Source organism: Mytilus galloprovincialis, chromosome 7 (genome assembly GCF_965363235.1).
Source record: "Mytilus galloprovincialis chromosome 7, xbMytGall1.hap1.1, whole genome shotgun sequence".
In the NCBI taxonomy this organism is placed as follows: Eukaryota; Metazoa; Mollusca; class Bivalvia; order Mytilida; family Mytilidae; genus Mytilus; species Mytilus galloprovincialis.
Window position 1 is genome coordinate 27,047,314 of NC_134844.1, and position 17,286 is coordinate 27,064,599.

The 17,286-nt window shown below is 32.3% G+C and overlaps 2 protein-coding genes across 5 annotated transcripts in view; one reads left to right on the forward strand and one right to left on the reverse strand.

The window, feature by feature from the left end:
- LOC143082658 (uncharacterized) overlaps positions 1–4,525 on the forward strand; it is a 32,860-nt gene extending 28,335 nt beyond the window's left edge. For all 3 annotated transcript variants that reach the window (XM_076258459.1, XM_076258461.1, XM_076258460.1), the window contains exons 15-16: positions 2,333–2,422; positions 3,998–4,525. In XM_076258459.1, coding sequence (XP_076114574.1) covers positions 2,333–2,422; positions 3,998–4,207 — 300 coding nt within the window. In that variant the 3' untranslated portion in view covers positions 4,208–4,525. The remainder of the gene's footprint in view (positions 1–2,332; positions 2,423–3,997) is intronic.
- Positions 4,526–8,177: 3,652 nt separating this feature from the next.
- On the reverse strand, positions 8,178–17,280 carry LOC143082660 (uncharacterized). Of its 2 annotated transcripts, none has more exons than XM_076258469.1 (7): positions 17,157–17,280; positions 15,292–15,366; positions 13,628–13,698; positions 12,812–12,900; positions 11,711–11,811; positions 10,114–10,910; positions 8,178–8,330 (listed from the first exon to the last, which is right to left on the reverse strand). In XM_076258469.1, exons 2-7 carry the CDS (start codon positions 15,340–15,342, stop codon positions 8,240–8,242), a joined length of 1,200 nt encoding a protein of 399 aa, XP_076114584.1. In that variant the 5' UTR covers positions 15,343–15,366; positions 17,157–17,280; the 3' UTR covers positions 8,178–8,239. The 2 variants fall into 2 exon arrangements, with proteins under 2 accessions (XP_076114584.1, XP_076114585.1); XM_076258470.1 differs by lacking the exon at positions 17,157–17,280 and adding an exon at positions 16,651–16,753.
- Between the last annotated feature and the right edge of the window lie 6 nt (positions 17,281–17,286).

Sequence of the window (17,286 nt, forward strand, 5' to 3'; positions counted from 1 at the left end):
TGTTTGGAGCATATATTCTTCGTCATAAATTATTGAGATCGGGTTCAATTTGAAGCTGTGATAAGTGACAATAAGTTAAAAAAATAATCCCTACACGAATGACTATACAATTATTCAAGCCTTGCTTGACCTTGCGGATTCTGTACGGAACAGATGCTCAAAGAGGTATTTTTTTAATCCAAAAAATATGGAAATAAAGTGTTTCTGAAAATGTCATTTTTATCATTTTTCTGCATAAACTGCATTTTGTCATGCTTTCTCCAAATCTCAAATAAAAAATATATGTCACTGTGCTGGATTCTATGATAAATGTGAATTATCCTAAAAATTGCGTCCCCCCCTTTGTAACCTCAATGTTAGCGCTAAAGTGCACGACGTCGCTGGCAGACCTTTTCGACGTTATCGCTGCAAATTACCGGCGACATTTTTCAGATGTATAAATAATGCTTGTAAGTTGTAAAGAGCTACCTATAAATAGGTAATATTGTTTTCGGAAAAAAAATCATGTAAATCATAAATACATCTCTTTGTTTGTGGTCTAAGTGAGGAATATCGCAAGAAAAGTGATTACGGACTGTTGATAATTTTAACGGCTTTTAAAATTAAAGACTCGGCAATTTAGAACTTGACATACAGAAACATGTACTGTACACACTCGTGTATTAACATATGTATTAATTTATACCATATGTTGACCTCTACATGTTTGGGTTTTTTTGTTTCGTTTTGGTGGGCTGCTGTTTCATTACAAAACTCCTTTAAATTCCTCTATTCACGTTTTAATCACTTTTTAGAATTTCACATTAATTCATAAAATTAAACTTTTATTCGGGTCAATGATAACAATTGAATAAAATTGGGAGGCTCCTAAACAGTTTTAAAATTCACAGTTTTTATAGCTGACTATATGCGGTATGGCCTTTTCTCATTGTTGAAGACTGTATGGTGACCTATAGTTGTTAACTTTTGTGTCATGTTTGTCTCTTGTGGAGAGTTACATCTCATTGGCGATTATACCACATCTTCTTTCTTGTCGTTGTCAGAAAACAAAATAAAAACTTATAAAGGAGAATCTTCATATGCTAAAGGATGCTTTTGTCCAGACAGAGAAACTATACCATAATTATTTCAATTTTTGACTTGGCAAAAACGATTGAATTAATAGCGAGAGGACTGGACATATAACCTATGCCAATTTCATTGGAAATTATAACTATATATTTTTTTTCACCACAGCGAGACGCATTGCGGGGTACATAAAATATTGTACATTCTTCCTCTGTCTGTCCTTCCGGTCCTTATGGTTAATTAGATTTTTCAAGTGTATTCTTGTCAAATTTCTATTAAACTGATATCGTATGGACACGTTCGAAAATGAGTGCATATCAACTATCCTTTAAAAGATACAGCGAGAACTGTGAAAAAACACCCCTGGTTTGGTTACTCAAAAAGTTCACCAAAAAGAATAAAGATCGTTTGACCATCATGAAAAAAACAACCATGACATTAGGATAATATGCTGTACCGTGTTTACGAGAGACAGACGGAAGCCTGACATTTGTATACCATAATACTTCCCGTCAAAATTTTTGCATGAAATATTTGCCACTGGACGTTAGCAACCAACAATTAATCAATTTATAGGACATAGTATTGGTATTAAGCTGGCATTTAAGGTAGCGCCTTACTCAGATCAAAAATGATAATTGACATGCATTATATTAGTTACACCAAAAGGGTCAGTCATCTTGAGATTGTAACTATACGATTTTTGTTTAAAATCTCACAGAAACAGTAATGTATTTTATTTCTTATGGTTTTATTAGACTGTTATCCTGTCAGAATCAAATGCACTAATATTAATGGTGTAGAAGTTAGATGCGGGAGAAACAGAAATTGGAGCATCGAAAAATCCACATTACGTTTCTAATTACGGAAAATTACACGCATTACGTCCCGTAAAAAGTGACGTTTTGCGGGAACTTAAACGCTGGACGTCGCACCAAGAGTTAACTCCCTTGAAACTGTATCGGATGCCCTTAATTTTCATAAAATTTGGACAAAATATTTACTTTGACCCTTTGACAAAAATTTCTAAATTTCAAAAACATTGAACCACACACTTACTCAGAAAAATTTCAGTTTGACAAACACTAATTTGATCATTGAGAATTCCTTGACAATAGAACGTGATTAAAACGTTCAGCTGATTTTACAGAGTTATCTCCCTGTAGTGTTAGGTACCACCTAAAGACTTTCAAAAGCAAAAGCAAAGAAATCAAATGTTTAGAAATGCATATCCAATAAATAAATGATTTCTTTCATTATACAGACTACAAGGAATACTACCTATATGCCACAGTTTCATACAAATAACCATGGTGATGGCAATGTTACTGATTACAAAGAAAATGTTTGTGAGGTAAATTTAACTTAAGTCTTTAAAAAAATCCAGATTGATGATGTAAACAACCACTAGGTCACCTAGGCATATTTTAAAACATTTGTGAAGTAAAATCTCTTTTAAAATAAAAGCTTGAGAAATATCCGAAAAATACACTAGTTATAAAGGAAATAAAAAAAAATGTGTTGGGATCCCCATTGAGACAATTATTTATCATAGATCAACAAAAATTTAAAAATAATAGTGTAAGCAACCACAAGTCACCTAGGCATGTGTACAGACAATTGGCCGCTTTTATAACTAATTAATTTATCAATTTATATTTTCTTAAACCTGCATGTGTGATCGTCAGACATGTTTTTATGCCCCACCTACGATAGTAGGGGGCATTATGTTTTCTGGTCTGTGCGTCCGTTTGTCCGTCCGTCCGTCTGTCCGTCCGTCCGTTCGTTCGTCTGTTCGTTCGTCTGTCTGTCCCGCTTCAGGTTAAAGTTTTTGGTCAAGGTAGTTTTTGATGAAGCTGAAGTCCAATCAACTTACAACTTAGTACACATGTTCCTTATGATATGATCTTTCTAATTTTACAACCAAATTAAACTTTTGACTCCAATTTCACGGTCCACTGAACATAGAAAATGATAATACGAGTTTCAGGTTAAAGTTTTTGGTCAAGGTAGTTTTTGATGAAGCTGAAGTCCAATCAACTTGAAACTTAGTACACATGTTCCTTATGATATGATCTTTCTTATTTTACAGCCAAGTTAAATTTTTTACCCCAATTTCACGGTCCACTGAACATAGAAAATTAAAGTGTGAGTTTCAGGTTAAAGTTTTTGGTCAAGGTAGTTTTTGATGAAACTGAAGTCCAATCAACTTGAAACTTAGTACACATGTTCCTTATGATATGATCTTTTTAATTTTACAGCCAAATTAAATTTTTGACCCCAATTTCACGGACCACTGAACATAGAAAATTAAAGTGTGAGTTTCAGGTTAAAGTTTTTGGTCAAGGTAGTTTTTGATGAAGCTGAAGTCCAATCAACTTGAAACTTAGTACACATGTTCCTTATGATATGATCTTTTTAATTTTACAGCCAAATTAAATTTTTGATCCCAATTTCACGGACCACTGAACATAGAAAATTAAAGTGTGAGTTTCAGGTTAAAGTTTTTGGTCAAGGTAGTTTTTGATGAAGTTGTAGTCCAATCAACTTGAAACTTAGTACACATGTTCCCTATGGTGTGATCTTTCTAATTTAATGCCAAATTAGATTTTTTACCCAATTTCACGGTCTATTGAACATGTAAAATAATAGTGCAAGTGGGGCATCCGTGTACTTTGGACACATTCTTGTTTTTTCAAAAACTATCAACATATTATTAAGTAGTAATTGATTTGTCATGCATTATATTATGAGCATTGTATAGGCAATTATTGATGTTTAAAATAGGTCCTCTCAAAAATGTTGATAATAGGCAAATGTAGAAAAGACATTTATGTTTATTCTATGACGAGTATCTGTATCTTTATGTGCAAAGGCATACCTTGCTTTCTAATACAAGTAAATTTTATACATAATTTGCTTTTCACAGAAAATGGACATTTTAGACTATTTGGATGGTCCACCTCAGCCAGAGACAAGAGTGAGAAAGCAGACAAATCCTAGACAGGTGACATCAACAACAGATACTGATGGAATACAAATGTGGGTTCCTCCAAATGTACATGTTGTATTACTGCCAAAGAAACCAACATTTGAATCACCAAGTCCAGAGAAAATGAGACCAAGATTTATGCACTAAATATGATTTTCTGTTTAGAACTTTTCACATTCCTAGATAATGGAAAATATATGTGAATGATATTTAGCAATAATTATATATTTTCTCTTTGTTAACACTTATTTAATGTTATAAAGCCTATGAAATTTGGTAAAAGTTGTTTTATTTGAAACATGCAATAAAAATATTGCATGCATGTTATGATTTAGTTATTTAACTTGGCAATGCATTTTAGAGTAAAAAATGTTTTTTTTTATGTTAGCGAACACATGTTTAGTTAGGTAGGTTTATTTATGAAAGTATATCTTTGTTTTTTATAATGAGATTTTCAAGTGCTATATTTATAATTTTTTATCGTTTAATTTTCAATTGTTATTTTGGTTTTACTTATTTTGAAAGCAATAATTATTTAATTATTTTTTTATTTTAACAGCAGTATAATTAACTAGTGTTTTGTTTTTGTTTTATATTATTTTGTTAAGATTTTGTTGTTTTTATTCAAAACTTTTTATTTTATGATTTACTTTTGTTTCTGTTTTTGAAAATAACTGTTACTTAAGTAATAAAATCTATAACAGCTGTAGTGATTTTTTACTCACAAAACCTGGAAGTTAAAAAAATAGAAATGTCAATATATTTCTCCTCAGAATATGCATGAAATACTTGCAATTGCATTTGATATTACACAAAAAGCAATCAACCATATTATTGATTTGCATATCTAAAGATGTTTCAACTTTTACTTTACTATCCGAAGAAAGGCAATATAATGGTAATTGTATTTTCATTTTTGTCGTAATTGTATTTTCATTTTTGTCTCACCAGCAACAAATATTGCAGAATGCAAGACAAATGATTACCAACTGGAAACAAGATGTGCAATCAATTTGTATAAAGCTAGATTTTCCAGGGGGTAGAAGAGCTGAAAAATCTATCTTTGAATACTAAAGTTTATAATTATGTCAGGCAAATGTCAGTTGTATTTGACCTGTTTTTCATGTTTCATTGAATTCATAAAAGCTGTATAGAAACAGAATACATGTCCATCAGATGGGGTTAACCTGACCTTGACCTAATTTCAATATTTTGTTGATCAGTGCTTGATTTTTTATTGGTTTAGGTTCACTTAAATACTTCAAGTGAAAGGTCTTAGATTTAAGGTATATGCAAATTTCCTATTTGGTGTATAAAATTGGTGTTATGTTTACATTTCTGTCTGACCTAGACCTCATTTTCATAGTTCAGTGATCAACAAAGCCTTTGTAATTAGGTCAGGTTTTCCATCATTATAAGAAGTAGGTCAATTATACTTTTATTGACTCATTGTTAGTTGAACAAGTGTTTCTGATCAGGTTCACAGCTCTGTCTGTATTGATCAACATTTAGTTTATTTGATTCTATAATATATGTATATTTATTGATTGGTTTTATCACCACTCTCAGGACTATTGTGCTATTTCTTAGCGGTCATACTTTATTGGTGGAGGAATCCGAGAGAAACACTGACCTTCAGTAGAAAAATAAACAATCATAATATTGAATTCGAGCCAACCTGCCACATGTGGTTTCAAACTCAGAACCTGTTGACAAGCTAGTGGTACAGTATTATGACTACCAATGCCCCACTATGTGAATAAGTTATGGATCAAATCTGTATATTTCATATAAAACCAATAAAATTAAACTAAGTGCCAATGATATGGTAAAAGTTGCTGAATGGCATAATACACCAACCCACAACAATCATACTTGTAAGCTATAAAACACCAACCCACAACAATCATACTTGTAAGCTATAAAACACCAACCCACAACAATCATACTTGGAAGCTATAATACACCAACCCACAACAATCATACTTGGAAGCTACAAAACAACAACCCACAACAATCATACTTGGAAGCTACAAAACAACAACCCACAACAATCATACTTGGAAGCTATAAAACAACAACCCACAACAATCATACTTGGAAGCTATAAAACAACAACCCACAACAATCATACTTGGAAGCTATAAAACACCAACCCACAACTATCATACTTGTAAGCTATAATACACCAACCCACAACAATCAAACTTGGAAGCTATAAAACACCAACCCGCAACAATCATACTTGTAAGCTATAAAACACCAACCCACAACAATCATACTTGGAAGCTATAAAACACTCCTCTCCTATTGTCTGTAGAACAGTGCTTTAACTGCGGTTCTCACATTTTGTGGTCTTAAACTTATAAGCTGGATCTCAACTCAAATAATGTTCAAAATGGGCCTTGGCATCAAAGTACAATGTACATTAAACGTTCTAGAACATAAGCATCAATATTTCAGTTTTCTATACCAGATCTTTACCAAACTTGGTTCAACAATGCCAGAAAAAAGAGCAAATCAAAGTCAAAGCAGCGACTTATATATTCAAATCATGTCAAAACTTTAGTTCTAGATATTTTGTTTTGTATCATTTGTCTAACATCCACCAATATAAGGTTCAAAATACCCTTGGGAAGAACAAGTTTGGTCAGTAAATCAAAGGTCAAGGTCACTTCATATAGATAGAATGAAATTCTGGACAAAAATGTTTCCTGGACATTTTTTCAGCCTAAACTGACATGGTTCTTATGTGATTGTCATTTATAAACAGAAAGTTTCTAATTAGAAATAGTACTATAAAGTTTTTGCTCTGGTACATTGTGCTTAACTGTATAACTGAAAGTTTACACTTGGTGGAGTTCAATGCAAGTAAGCATTTAACATTGTGTTTAGTGTTCCTGATTCATCGCTTGACCTTCTCACAAAAGTGACACTATTTAAACTTTTTCATGTATGAGCAAAATTCATATAATCCTTCTTGGATCAATAATTGGAAGATGTGGGCCACTGATTATAAGATAAATTGTTTAAAAAATATCCAACAGCAATATACAGCTTGAATGAACATGTATAGACACAAATGTTGACCTCAAGATGATTTTTTGTTATTTGTGTTGTTTGTTTGCTGTTTTATTGGTGTATTTCCCAAATCTTCATTTTTTAGCTCACCTGGCCCAAAGGGCCAAGTGAGCTTTTCTCATCACTTGGCGTCCGTCGTCGTCCTGCGTCTGTCGTCGTTAACTTTTACAAAAATCTTCTCCTCTGAAACTACTGGGCCAAATTTTACCAAACTTAGCCACAATCATCATTGGGGTATCTAGTTTAAAAAATGTGTCCGGTGACCCGGCCAACCAACCAAGATGGACGCCATGGCTAAAAATAGAACATAGGGGTAAAATGCAGTTTTTGGCTTATAACTCAAAAACCAAAGCATTTAAAGTAAATCTGACATGAAGTAAAATTGTTTATCAGGTCAAGATCTATCTGCCCTGAAATTTTCAGATGAATCGGACAACCCGTTGTTGGGTTGCTGCCCCTGAATTGGTAATTTTAAGGAAATTTTGCTGTTTTTGGTTATCTTGAATATTATTATAGATAGAGATAAACTGTAAAAAGCAAACAATGTCTGCAAAGTAAGATCTACAAATAAGTCAACATGACCAAAATGGTCAGTTGACCCCTTTAGGAGTTATTGCCCTTTATAGTCAATTTTTAACCATTTTTCGTAAATCTTAGTTATCTTTTACAAAAATCTTCTCCTCTGAAACTACTGGGCCAAGTTCATTATAGATAGAGATAATTGTAAGCAGCAAGAATGTTCAGTAAAGTAAGATGTACAAACACATCACCATCACCAAAACACAATTTTGTCATGAATCCATCTTCGTCCTTTGTTTAATATTCACATAGACCAAGGTGAGTGACACAGGCTCTTTAGAGCCTCTAGTTTCATACATGCTCATTGTTGAAGGCTGTACAGTGACCTGTAGTTCTTTTTACTTTCTGTGTGGTTTGGTCTTTTGTCTCTTGTCTCATTAGCAATAAAACTACATCTTCAACTTATAAAGAGTTTGTTTTTAAAGGCTACCATGGAGTGTATCTGAATAAATTATAATAAAAAGACATATGGTTTTATTTCATTATTTTTGTTTAACATTTAATCTTTCTGCATCAAGGTTATGGTAAATCTGGTGCTTCTTCATCTGAATCAAATTCTGCATCTTCATCTTTAACCCACTTTCCAAATAAATCTTTCTTCCAACCAGCCCTGTTACAATAAAAACATACTTTAATAATTATGACATGTAAGGAAAAATTCAATGATACCTTTAACATTTTTATGCTGGTAATGGTCATGATGGTAACTAGCATGTCTTGCGTGCTTTTGTGTGAGATGCAGAAACCAAACAAATAATACTGATAAAAACAAAGAAATACATGATGGGTATAAAATGAACTAGATCTCATGGTACAAGAGACATTTACTTATACTAGATCCCTTTACTTTATTAGACTCTAGGTCTATATCATGTCATGAGAGCCACCATGCTCGAGTGGTGATTTTGACCAAGGGCTGATAAGGGGGAAAATTACATTTTATGTTCTTTTTATCATTTACTTCAGCAGAAGACATACATACAAGAACTTCATCAAATTTTTTGTTGTAGCATTTTTTAAATAAAAAATTTCCTGTTCCTAATATTTGTTTTTTTATCCTTCTAAGTTATATTTTCACTTTTAGTTTACCAGTGAGGTGTATTTGTCTGGGACTTGCAGAATGATGTCAAAATGACACAGATAACGTTAAAGAAACGCATAGAAATATTTCAAAAAGCAGTTGATAACGTAAGTCATATCACAGGGCTAAGACAATTCTTCAAATTTAATGAATTAATATATGAACTAATTAGTTTTATCAAGGGATACAATTATACCATTACTTTCTATAAGTATATGATATTATCAGATTATTACTTGGCATTTTTCATATCTCATGTATTATCAGCCCTAGGCTCAATATCAGCCCAAGAGTCGCATGGCTCGAGAGCTGACATTGACTGAGGGCTGATAATACATGCGATATGAAAAATGACATGTTATAATCTTTTTATCATATGCTTCAACAATGGACATGATAGAGAAAAATAACAAATTCATAAATTGATCCTTTTACGTTGTTACAAAATAGAAGTTTTAAGAGTGAAAAGTTCATGGACTTCGAACCCTAAATTTAGGTCATTCGATATGAAATCTTTCTATCATATGCCTCAACACAGAAGAAAAATATTCTAATATGGACAAATCGACAAAAAAAAATAGTTCAACAATATACATAATGAACACTGTTTGGAAAAGTCAACTTTTTTTAAAGTAACTTTCTAAATAATGTTTGAAACTTTTAAAAAAATGAATTTATTTAATAATTTGTTTGGTTTTTTTTTTTTGTGTTTTTTTTTTTTTTTTATTATTGTTTTACACAAGATACTTTCCAATTTATCCAAATAATTGTTTTGTACACTACTTTGTAAATTAATGTTTTTCACTGAAAATGTAGCATTGAGGTGTATTTTCCGGAATTTGACGAGTATCACCGGAATGCCATGCGATAACGTTACAGAAAGGCATGTGATAACAATCGAAGCATGTGATAAACTTTTCATATCAGCCCGCAAAGCACCAATATGGAATTTACGTTAATTTAATGCTATTATCATACAGTAAAAATCAAATGTTATTTAGTCTAAGTATATGATAAACACTAATATTGATCATTGAAAAGCTTAATATTTCCTTAACAATAGAATGTCATAAAAACTTTCAGATGATTTTTACAGAGTTATCTCCCTGTGTAGTATTATATACCACCTTAAAAATTGTCAAGGAGTAAATATCAAGCAACAACTTTTTTTGTCTTTACATTTGACATTATTTAATATTACATTTTTTTTTTTACAAATTACTAGTCTTAAAATGGGATCACAGCATTTTCAGAATGCGACCCTGCACCAATAATTTATTTCACTGGCTAAAAATTAAAATAAAAACCTTACCCTCTTAAATGCAGGTATTTTTCAGCTTTTTCTGTCTGTGCCTGAATTTCACTATTTGATTCTGGAGTATTTTGCGTGACTGTATTTTTAGGATGCTGTTTTTGGTGTTTTTTCTTTGGTTTATCAGATGGATCTTTCATAATAACACTAGGTTTTGCTGACAGCTTGACCTGGCATTCTTTAGTTATAGATGACTTTGTTATTTTAGTTTGTGAGTGAGATGGTTCATCTACTGTAATCCTTTCAAGGAGACTGGAAGAAACAGTATGTCTGGATGACATCTGGTGTTTTAAATGTATATCTCCTTTGGGTTTCACTCGTATCTTTTTGCTTTGATAAGGAGTTATATGTATTGGTTCATTAAAAGGCTGTACAAATAGATTCTTCAGTTGATGTGAATGTAAAATAGGTCCTTCTAATTGTTTTTCCAGTATCATATCAAAAGCTGTGCCAGTCTGTTTTTGTTTAAGTTCATCCTGAGAGCTACCCTGAGATGCATTTAAATCTTTGTTAGCATTTGATGGATCAATATCACTGCAAAGTTTATTTTTGTCAATAGATTCTGTAGTGTCATCAGATTTCTTAGTATAACTGCTGTTTTTATCCTGACTGTTGCTAGGTAAACTATATCTGTTGCCAGGCAACTGATTAATGTTTGTTGTTTCAGGAACTGAAATCTGTCTATTATTCAAGTCTAGTTTGATCTTTGGTTGCTTATTTTTAGTTCTTTGACATCTAGGGTCATATGAAGGTCCTAGACAAAGCTTCTTACTGTTTGAAACCTCTGGCTCTGCTGCCTAGAAAAGACATGAAACTTGTAAATGCATATTACAAAATATTACTACAGGCCTTAAAGAGTCCAAATCACTTGACTAGCCAGAGTTTTTAACTAATGATTTACACATTTAAGATTCCCATCAATTCCAATTATGTAAAAACTGTTTTTTTTTGTGTTAATCAGAGAGTGTCAGAAATTAATCTGTTATAGGATAATTCCTGCCATTCTTTTTTTTATTATTGGTATCATGTATATTAAATTGTTCTTTTTAAGACTATCCTCTTGGTACCAGAGAACCAACATAATTTGAATCTGGCATGGGATATTTATTTTATTGTTTAAGTATGAGTGACAATGAGACAACTCTCCATCCAAGGCTTAAAATAAAACATTGTTTGTTTCCCCAATCCCGACCGACCCTGCAAAGACAGTGCTACTCATAAATTCTATTGTCAAAACTAAGTCGAATATTATTTTATTCATTTCCGATTTTCAGGCTAGCCCGAATGTCTAATTTTGTTCAAGCTTTTTGGAAAAATAAATTTATTTTCCTACCTACCTACCCACACCTTGCTTGGCAGGATCGGGATTGAGGATACAAACAATTTATTAATTCAGGCCCAAGTAACAATTCATAAAAATAAACCATAATAGGTCAAGGTACTCTACAGCCTTCAACACAAAGTCTTGGCTCACACCAAACAGCAACTATAAAAATATATAGACTATGAATTCCCAAGTAATATGGTCAAGTAACAATTATTTTCTTTAAAGAAAAAAACCTTTATAGCCATTGTTTAAACTTCACATTTACAATACCTGTTTAATATGTGTGGTTCCATCCTTCAGGTATTGCTCATGTTTTCTTTTAAGAATCAGCTGCTGAAGCTCTTTTTTCTCCTGTTTCTTATATTCAATACCTGAAATATAGATACATGTACATGTATACTGTTCCATATTTATCAACAGTAAATAAAATACTCTTTAAATATATCTTAATTAAATAATTTGCAAATCTGAATTGATAATGTGCATTTGATACAAAAATATATATGTTTCTAGTTTAAAATAGAAACTTTAAACTGTTTCAAAATATTTTTAAAGCTGCACTGTGTTACAATGAAAATTTCCTTTTAAAAAGGAGGTCTCATTGGGAGGTTCTGATCTTGGATCATGCTTACTGTTTTGTCAGATTCTCGTATCCCGCTAACACTATGTATGTAAGCAATTCTCATTTTTTGTAATTTCCCTTGTCCCCCTAGACTTCATTTCCCTTTTCACGGCACAATAATCTGACTTTCACCTAGCTTACAAAAAAATCAGAAATCCTGAGTCTTGCTTAGACCCCAATGAGACCCACTTATAAGCCACGCTATTTAAAATTTTCAGATTTCAATATGATAATAAGAGATGTCATGAAAACAGCAACCAAACAATATAATCAATCCAGAAAAACAATCAAGAGATCAAAATATGCTTTCAACAATAGATTCAAGTGGGCAAAATGCACTTAATCTGCAAGAGTTCAGTCAGAGTTGCTTCCCTTTGGATCAAACATTTTCTTTAATATATATATTATCAGATTTTCTCTACATCAATCCACACTGGAATGCATCTATTTCTATATACAGAAATGAATTCGATACAGATAACCACAAGTAAATTTTATTTAAAAAACTTGCTTTTAAAGTTAGGAAATGTAGGAAAATATGCATGGCTGTTGGATTTTTTTAAATATTGTTTCACATTTTGTCATTTCATGGTCTTAAATGGCTTTATCAATGGAATATCTTCTGTTCTTTCTAAAGACCATAAAACGGCCTAAATTCACAGCCTTTTGTTAGTTGCTTCATTTGTAATCATACCATATCTCCTTATTGTCAAAATGGTATTTTTTAAATACAAGTAGTCAATAAATACCTGCTAAATGCTTTTTGCCTTGTCTATGAATTAGCAACATTTCCAGCGTATCAAATATTGGTCTGTGATAACATACAGTACAGGACAATCTGCAAAATAAATAGGTCACGATGATTTCAAGCAAAAATAAACTGTAAATTTATTTAAAAAGAATACAAATACAAAATAATAATTTATACATTTGGAGTGCTACTGGTATATTTGTTTTTCTGTACTTAAATGCCACTTTTAAGCACCGCTTTTGGGCTATTTCATTGTAGCCAGTTTTTATTGACATGTGGAGAAAGCAGGATTGCCTGGAGAAAAACACTGACCTTGGATAGGAAAGCTTACAATCCTAGAAAATTATGATTGGAGTGGAGAGGGGTTCGAACTTATAACCATAGTGTTGAATGGGTAGTGATTACAGTAGTAAATACTATTGTTGGAAGCACTCTTCTTGGTTAAATTTCATTATATACTTCAAAACACAGAATTGATGGTAAGAAAACAATGTTTGATGCTAAATTATGGGTGCATAACACATTTCTATGTCTGTAATATCATTTATCAGGTACATTCAGGACCTAAAGGCAAATAATTAAAAATACATCAATCCAGAAACAAAGGGGAAACTAGTTCAATAGACAATACCATATTTAGTTAACTTTGCATAAGGGAGGCAGCCTTTGCTTTTGTATAAGTATTTCATTTGATAACTGATAATTTGAAGATGAAAGTGACATCATGAAACATGAATTATAATACGCTGGTACAAAAATGAAGGTCTAATTAAAAAAATAATGTCATAAAGACAGAAAGTAGTTTGAAACTTGCCTGCCATTGCTGGTTAACAATGCTTCATCTTCAGGAATATTAACAGCTAACAAGTCTTTAATTCTTCTTTGCTATTAATAAACAAATAAAAGTTATGTAGACATTATGTCATTACCATGGAGCAATCATTAGGTTTTTGTACAAGAAATTAATTTAGACAGTCTGATAGCTTTAGTAAAGAAGAAATTATCTTGAAATGAATAGAGACAATCAGCATGCCCCTTACTACACATCTTCGCTAGCCAAGGGTTACGATCCACTCCCGCTCTCTTCACCCTTGGCAGATTGAGCTAACATTTGTGATATCAATGTTGCGCCATCTATCGGAAAATAAAAGTCACGCCCATTCCTAATACACTATTCTTGCCCAATGGTAGCACTTGAACTCTTCAATTCGGAGGTAAAAACATGGTAGCGTCTAGATTCTACACACTTGGTAAAGCCGGAAACGAAAATATGCGTCAACATTCATGCATTTGTGCATGAAACATACACAGGGACTTCTATTAGTTGATTAAAAACATTCAAGATATCACTGAATATAGACGTATGTTTAGTGATGTAAAGATTTGTTGCACAATAAACACGTGGCAATTGTTTACAAACACTTTCTTCATCTACACGTGATTATGGTATAGGCGCTTTTTGATTGGATGCAGCGAGTTTCTACTGCAACCAATAAAAATCCTTACCTTGTGTCTCCGAAATTTTATCTCAATCCGCCAAGGGTGAAGAGAGCGGGAGTGGATCGTAACCCTTGGCTAGCGAAGATGCTTACTACAGAGCAATATAGAAATGTGGTAACAAATTCATCTTGATTTGCATTTTGTTAGAATGATAAATTTGTTCTGTATGATTGAATGAATTTTCTCTGTTCTGCTTTTAGTCTGGCTTTCCATTGTACAACGGTATTTTGTTTTCTGAAATTTGAATGTCTACTAGTATTTGATATAAACAGAGACAGATGCTAGTTTAGCACTGCACAACTTAATATGTTGAACTTTTCCTTTACCAAAAAGACTGTCATATCATAGAAATATAAACCTGTACAGGTAGATCTCTGGCAAAAACAAGTCTTGATGAGTACCTGTACCAAGTCAGGAATATGATTCTTGTTGTCAATTAGTTTGATGTGTTTTATCATTTGATTTTGCCATTTGATTAGGGACTTTGCGTTTTGAATTTTCCTCAGATTCGGTATTTTTGTGATTTTACTTTTTATTTTTTTCCCATGGAACTGAGCTATAGATCTAAAAGTAAGGATCTTATATGGCAAATTTCCTTGGCAACTAAGTTTTATATCTTTAATAAGTGGTTATACATCATTATACATGGTTGCAAAGAAAGTTAATCTTCATAGTTTTCTCCAGTGGACAAACTGAAGGATATAATAATGAAAGGTTCAAATTTAACTAAAATGCATGGACTTTTTATATTTGAACATGGGTCTAATTGATGTTAGCCACTTCTGAAAACTTATCAACTTGAAGAAGTCAATATTCAAAACAAATCAAATATAAAATTGAGAAGATACATGTGGAATGTGTCAAAAAGGCCAACCCAACTAATAAGCAGAAAACAGCCAATATAAATACATGATGTATATGCTTATTGATTTTGTGATTCAATCTGAAGCTTGATAAATCAAAGTTTTTTAAGTTTACCCGTAATATTCCAAGCAAGCTTTTATCATCACCTTCTCTTTTGAATGACATCTCAAAACAATACTTTCAGCAGCCCTGAAAAATGAAAAATAAATATTCTTAATGTAATCCTTGAAATCAGCTATTTTGAAGATACTGATATAAATACAATCAATCATCAATCAGAAAACTACTTTAATAATTAATAATATCTGTGTTTCTGCTAACATACTGAAAAAATTTGGAAGCAAAAAATGTCATCTTTTAAAAAGTTTCTGACTGGTATTAACCATGTTAACAGAGAAAACAGATCACATATATTTATATATATATATATATATATATATAGTAGTATACAACTCAACAATGTTAGATCTGTAAATTTGCGAATTTCGCAAATTTATGTTCTTCAAGTTGTATATACATTATGTACACAGCCATGTATCACCATCATTGATGGCGATCCGATGGATAAATCTGTTGTAGAGTTGTCACCGACTCAGACATACTTCTATATAGTAGTATATACAATCATGACTATATGACTTAAATGGTGCTTGTTCAAAAATTACAAAAAAAATCGTCACATTAATGACCAATTCAGTGTATTTGACAATAAACCTGAATTTCTTTTAAAAGCATGACTAGTTTAAAGGGACATGCTCAAATGCGGGCACGATTCCTTATATATTTTAAAAAGAATGAACTTGAGCAAAGACATACAGTTTCTGAGCAAACCCCTTGAACATATTGAAATGATGTGGAGTAAACTATTTTAACACAATAACAAACAACTTCATTTTCTGTAATTATAAAGATTGGTGAAAAGGTAGAAAAAAGGCTAGGACACAATTTATATATATTGTTTAAAGTACAAGAATAGAAGGTGACTGAAGGTCACAGAAAAAGGTCATGACAGTTGTGGAGCCAAATTAATAAATCATTAAGATTTGCATCATGATCATGACATCAGCAGTTTGAAACAAGTTAAATGCATAAAAAAGATAAAATTCCTCCTATAAATGAAACAGTTGCATAATATGACAGTTATCCTGATTTTCAGGGGATTTTCCCCATGAGAGGTATTGACCTGTATTTTGAAATTCTTTAAACTGAACACCTCAAAATATTCATAAGAATGAGTTAAAAGGGTATTTAAAAAGTAAAATCACAAAATTGACGGTCTCCACTGGGACTCAAACCTGAGACCTGTGTGTTACAAGGCAGCACATTAACGTGGGTCTCATTGGGGTCTAAGCGTGATGCGGGATTGCCGATTTTTTGTAAGCGTGACACGTGAAAGTCAAATTATTGTGTCGTGAAAACGGGATATGAGGTCTTTCGGGACCCGGGAAATGACAAAAAAATGAGCTTTCCTACCATCATATATATCGCACTCCTTAGCCAGCCAACTTACATGGCCCAGACCAACTTGTCAAACTTGTTTGAAACAACAGCTGAAAGGAATCTATGATGACCCCATGTGAAAGGTGATGAACTGCCCAAACCATGACAGGGTTGTTGTAAAGTATTCTGGTTTGGGCAGTTCGTCGCCTTTCACAGATATAAAAACTGCCTCATAATGACATATGAAATAAAAAGTATATCCTTTTTCACATTATAATTTAATAATTCATTTATTGTGGTGTTCCTAAATTCAAGGAGGATTTCATGACACAAGAGCATGCCACATATAATACTAGTAAAGTAAAGCACATGCCAAATCACAGGCACTTGTTTCGATCCATTGGAAGACCCATAATCAACGTATATTTCTCGTAAATATACGTAGATAGTGGGTCTTCCAATGGATAGAAACAAGTGCCTGTGTGCCAAATCTAATGACTGTAAGATATAGAACGTCCTTTTCCACATAATTAACATACTTTTCTTAGGGGAAATACTTGGTTTATTTACGAATTGTGATTGTTTTGACTCTCAGCCTCATGTCAATATTTGTGTCGTTATTTCAGAAGCCAAACGTTATCGTAACGTGGAATTATTTTTGGTGAACGA